This window comes from Anolis sagrei, chromosome 9, assembly GCF_037176765.1.
Source record: "Anolis sagrei isolate rAnoSag1 chromosome 9, rAnoSag1.mat, whole genome shotgun sequence".
NCBI classification, from domain to species: domain Eukaryota; kingdom Metazoa; phylum Chordata; class Lepidosauria; order Squamata; family Dactyloidae; genus Anolis; species Anolis sagrei.
In genome coordinates this window covers 21,478,164-21,483,470 of record NC_090029.1, presented here as the reverse complement: position 1 = coordinate 21,483,470, position 5,307 = coordinate 21,478,164, and the positions used below count along the sequence as shown (strand labels likewise).

Below are 5,307 nucleotides of genomic sequence, written 5' to 3'. Positions count from 1 at the left end.
CTTGTACGACTGCGTCCAACTCTTTTTGCTCCCCCCCACCCGTCCCCCCCCCCCCCATTTAACAATAAAACAGTGAGTTTCCAATGGTTTCTTGCCTTGCGTGATGGAAAAAAGTACTTCATCCCATGTTAACCCGTTGCCCTATTTATTCATGTTACCTCCTGCCCTATTTGTTAATTTCCCTGTCATCTGTTGCCATTTTCTGAAGAAGCAAAATGTATGATTGGTATGAGAATGGCACAATACACGAAACCATCTTGTTCAAAGTAACTTTTGAACTTGTAACACCTTGTTCATTGGAAGCAATAAAGTACAGGATGGACTCGAGTATAAGCCGAGGGTGGGAAATGCAGCAGAGATTGGTAAATTCCAAAATAGAAATCGATACCAATAAAATTACATTAATTGAGGCATCCCTGGAGGTTAAGTGTTTTTGAAGATTTACATAAAACTAATTTAAGATATGACTGCCCAACTCTGATTAAATCATTATTCCAACCTTTTTCAATGGAAATATGCTTATCCTTCCAAAAATAATAGAGTAAATAATGGAATTGCAATAATAACAGTAAGTAAAATAATAAATGTAATAAAAATAATAATTATAGAGTAAAATGATAAATAACTCTGACTCCAGTATAAGCTCAGGGGGGCTTTTTCAGTTTTAAAAAAGGGACTGAAAACCTTGGCTTATATTCGAGTATATATGGTAATTTTGCTCTTCAGTGTTGCATGGTTTTAAACCAGTTGTGGGCAAACTTTCTAACTTGGGGGCCACACGCTAGCACTCCCTGCGAGGAGGACTGGCTGCCCGGTGATGGGAGGAGGAAGGGAGGGAGGGAAGGAGGAAGGACACAAGGGAGGAAGGAGAAGGAGGGAGGGAAGGAAGGAAGAAAAGGGGGGAAAGGGAAGAAGAGAAGGATGGAAGGAAGGGAAGGATAAGAGAGAGAGAAGGAAGGAGAAAGAGAAGGAAGGAAAGACAAGGGTGGAAGGGAAGGATTGAAGGGAAAAGGGAAGGAAGGAGAGAAGGATGGAAAGAAAATGGAGGGAAGGACAAAAGGGTGGAAGGAATGGAGGAAGGAAAGGGAGAAGGAAGGAAAGAAAAGGGAAGGAAGAAAGGAAGCAGAAACAGGGAAGGACAAAAGTGAAAGGGAAGCAAGGAGGAAGAAATGAGAAGGAAGGGTGGCAGGGTGGAAGGGAATGAGGAGGGAGGGAAGGAGGCAGGAAAGAGGGAAGGAAGGACATAAGGAAGGGAAGGCAGGAAGGAAGAGGGAAGGAAAAAAGGGGGAAAGGGAAGAAGAGAAGGATAAGGGGGAGAGGGAAGGAAGGAGAGAAGGAGGGAAAGAAAATGGAGAGAAGGATGGAAGGACAAAAGGGTGAAAGGGAATGGAGGGAGGAAAGGGATAAGGAAGGAAAGAAAAGGGAAGGAAGGAAATGGAGAGAGGGAAGGACAAAAGTGTAAAAGGGAAGCAAGGAGGGAGGGAGAAAGGGAGTGAAGTAAGGAGGAGGAAAAGAGAAGGAAGGGCAAAAGGGTGGAAGGGAATGAGAAAGAGGGAGGGAAGGACGCAGGAAAGATAGGATGGTGAGAGAGAGGAGGGCCTGAGAAAAGAGCCCAAGGGGCCACATCTGGCCCCCGGGCCTGGGTTTCCCATACCTGTTTAGACATGTGCCTGGGTTCCCCCTGTATTGCTGCATCCGAATCACTGGTTCCATTCCTTCCAAGCTTGGATCCCTCCAAATTCCCCGGAAAGGAAAACACCTGCGGAGCCAGACTGCTTTTCTGCACTGTTTAATGATTGTGACGAGTGGAAAGAGTTTTGCATGGCACCTTTCGAAAGAGACACGGAAGGTCAAACGCGTCCAGTTCCCCAGAGCAAGCAGCCTTTCAAGCGTGTGCTGCTTCAAGAACGCATTGCACCCCTGGCAGCCTGGACACTGAGCCTAACTAGAAAATGGAAAAGAACCCAAAAGAGAGGAAACAACGCTGCTGGCAGCAACAAGGAGGAAGCCACTGAGGGCGAGGGGCTCAAGGGACACAGACGGAGGGAGGCCATGGCTACAGATGAGATGCCTGGAGCACGAGAGGAGGAAGCCTCTGTGCGTCGGCACATGCAGAAAACAGAACTTGCTCTGCCTGCGGCCTACACAGCAGGGCCGTTGCATACTCCGCCCTTGGCATCCCTAAACATCCTCCTGGCGGCGTCTTTAGTGCTGCTCACATTAAGCCACGTCATTGTTGCAAACGGTACCAAAGAGGCAACTCTGTGCCTCACAATATGCATTTCCCCATGTGTCTTTGGTACTGCAATAGGCTTTCCAACTTTTGCATTCAAACAATGGCCCATGAACTAGGCATTTTGTATCAGCCATGGGGTCTCAATACTGCAAGCTGGCAGGAATCGACTTCTATCGGAACGGAAGCTGCTCCTTCACTTCCTTCCTCAAACCCCTTTTGATTAGATGCTACTATTCACTCCTCCGAGCAAAAAGGAAGAAAATCTGAGCTAGCCCTGGGTCAAAAGGATCGGCGCAGCTTCAGGAACGCGGAGAAACAGGTTCCTTTGGCACACCCCTTTCCAACATAAGGCTGCCCAAGATCCCAAAAAGTTGGGAGGAAGAACTATGGATGGGCTGTAGCTGCGCAAGAGGGGAAATGGGCCAAACGACCACCATTCCCATACGGTCATCAAGGAAAAGAGGGTCCTCAAAGACCGCTTTCTTCTCCTCCAAGTCCTGGAAGATCAGAAAAGTCCAAAACAAAAAGAAAACGGAAACAAAATGGGAAAGGATTCGCGTTGCCTGGTATACGTGTGTGTGTGTGCCTGCAAAAGCCTCTCCCCACCCTCCCTCCTCTCTCCCACCACCAACTATCCGAGCCGGCTGAAGGCCTTGGCCGGCCGATGCCCCTCCCTCCATGCGATGAATGGCACAAGAGCCCCCAAGGCCGGGCTTCTCGCTTCTCTTTGATGCCACTGACGTTTCTCCAGGAAGAAACTGAGAGCATTGGCATCCTTAAGGCGTCGAGACAAGAGTTTAATCTGTTGGGTGATCCGTTGGGGTCCAGAGGCCGAAGGCCCTGCCTGGCCCCCCCTTTAGGTCGAGTGCAGAGGGATGACGAACTTGCAGCCGAAGGGCGAGTGGTAGTTGATGCCCACCTCCTGGAAGACCTTCTGGGGGATGCCGATGTCGCAGAGGTACAGCCGCCCGGCCCTCTCGCCCAGGCCCAGCGGCAGCCCCAAGGACAGCGACCACTTGGCCTCGATGCCCTGCTCCGCCTCGCTCACCGGCGGGTCCAGGCTCAGGACGGGCGCCCGGTTGCGGTTGGCCCAGTCCACCGCCGCCTTGTACCACGGCTGGTCCCGCAGGTAGGCATTTTCGTGGCAATCCAGGCAGTTGATCACCAGGTCCACCGGCGTGTCTGGCAGGTCTGGAGAAAGGGAAGAGGTGGCCTCGCTTAGCAGGAAGTCCACTTTGGCTGGAGTGAGAAGTCATTTACTTACTTGCCCTGTTTATGCCCCGCCTTTCCTTACCCCAAGGGGGACGCAAGGTGGCTTAGGTAAAGGTAAAGGCTTCCCCCTGACATTGTCCAGTCGTGTCCGACTCTGGGACGCTGGTGCTCATATCCATGTCTAAGACAAAGAGCCGGCGTTGTCCGTCGACACCTCCAAGGTCATGTGGCTACCGGCAGGACTGCATGGAGCGCCGTTACCTTCCCTATTCATCTACTCACATTTGCATGTTTTTGAACAGCTAGGTTGGCAGAAGCTGGGGCTAACAGCAGGAGCTCGCCGTGCACGCTTGATTTATTTATTTATTTTGAATATTTTTACCCTGCCTTTCTCAACGCCCCCCTGGGGGAGGGGGGAGCTCAGGGCGGCTTCCATTCGATGCCTCAATATATACTGATCTGCTACCGGGCTCAATTCAAAGTGCTGGCGTTGTCCTTTAAAGCCCTAAACAGTTCCGGCCCAAGCTACCTATCCGACCGCATCTCTGCCTATGAACCCACCAGGACTTTGAGATCTTCCGGGAGGCCCTGCTCTCGATCCCGCCTGCTTCTCAAGCACGGCTGGCGGGAATGAGAGATAGGGCCTTCTCGGTGGTGGCTCCTCGGCTGTGGAACGCCCTTCCTACGGACATTAGACTAGCACCATCTCTAATGGTATTCCGCAAAAAAGTGAAGACCTGGCTGTTTGAGCAGGCGTTCGAATAATTCGTGCAATGATTGGTTAATGAACACTGGAATGGAACAATGGATGACGAATCTGGATCATGTTTTTGATGATGAGACGATAATGAATGGCTATTGTAGTAATTGTTTATTAATTGTGTAATGTGTTAGGTTGTCAACTGTTTTTATACTGTTGCATTGAATTTTTGCTGTTCTTATTTGTTGTGAACCGCTGTGAGTTGCCTTCGGGCTGAGAACAGCGGTATATAAGTAAGGTAAATAAATAATAAATAATAAATATATACGTAGTAAAAACGACAGTCAATAATTATAAATAGTTAAAGACATTAAAACAATACAATTAAAATCTACTAAGAATTATCACTTTGGTGGCCATTTTTAGCCAAAAAACTGTGGTTGGATGCTCCACCAACTTATCCAGAATCCATTTCCAAGCCATTGCCAACACGGTTATTGTCGTTGTCCGCTTACTCGCCCGAAGGCCTGGTCCCACATCCACGTTTTTAACTTTTTTCTCAAGGTGAGGAGGGATGAAGATGACTTAATTTCCCCGGGGAGCGAGTTCCACATTCAAACTGGCGACCTCTTGGTCAGCAAGTTCAGCAGCTCAGCAGTTTAACCCACTGCGCCACCGGCTTACATATGGCAATTATTCAATGCCTTAAATACATACAAGGATTAAACTTAAATTCAATTGAATTATAATGAATGCATCGTAAAATTTAAAATTGCATTCAGCGTTAAAATCATTGTTGAAGGCTTCCATGGCTGGAATCACTGGGTTGTTGTGGGTCTTTCGGGCTGTATGGCCATGTTCTAGAAGCATTCTCTCCTGAAGTTTCCCCTGCATCTATGGCTAAAGGCATCCTTAGAGGTGGTGACAAATTAAAACCACAAATTAAAAACACGTAGGTGTTGGGTAATTTCAAAAATTAAAAAAAATTAAAAATGCAAAGCAGCAGCAGCATTTCAGCAGATCAGAAGCTCCTTGAGCACAGCAGTAGAGCGGAGGAGCTTCAAGAATGACAGGAGCGGAGTCATGCTACAAAAGCTACGAAATACTTTCTTAAAAGAGCTCCGCTTTCTGTTCCCTTCGCTGCTTAACAGACACGAGA

General features: G+C 48.4%; 1 protein-coding gene across 3 annotated transcripts in view; it reads right to left on the bottom strand.

Annotated features, from left to right (window-relative positions):
* Positions 1 to 1,773: 1,773 nt before the first annotated feature.
* EDC3 (enhancer of mRNA decapping 3) overlaps positions 1,774 to 5,307 on the bottom strand; it is a 39,636-nt gene continuing 36,102 nt past the window's right edge. For all 3 annotated transcript variants that reach the window (XM_060755521.2, XM_060755524.2, XM_060755523.2), the window contains exon 7: positions 1,774 to 3,427. In XM_060755521.2, coding sequence (XP_060611504.2) covers positions 3,093 to 3,427 — 335 coding nt within the window. In that variant the 3' untranslated portion in view covers positions 1,774 to 3,092. The remainder of the gene's footprint in view (positions 3,428 to 5,307) is intronic.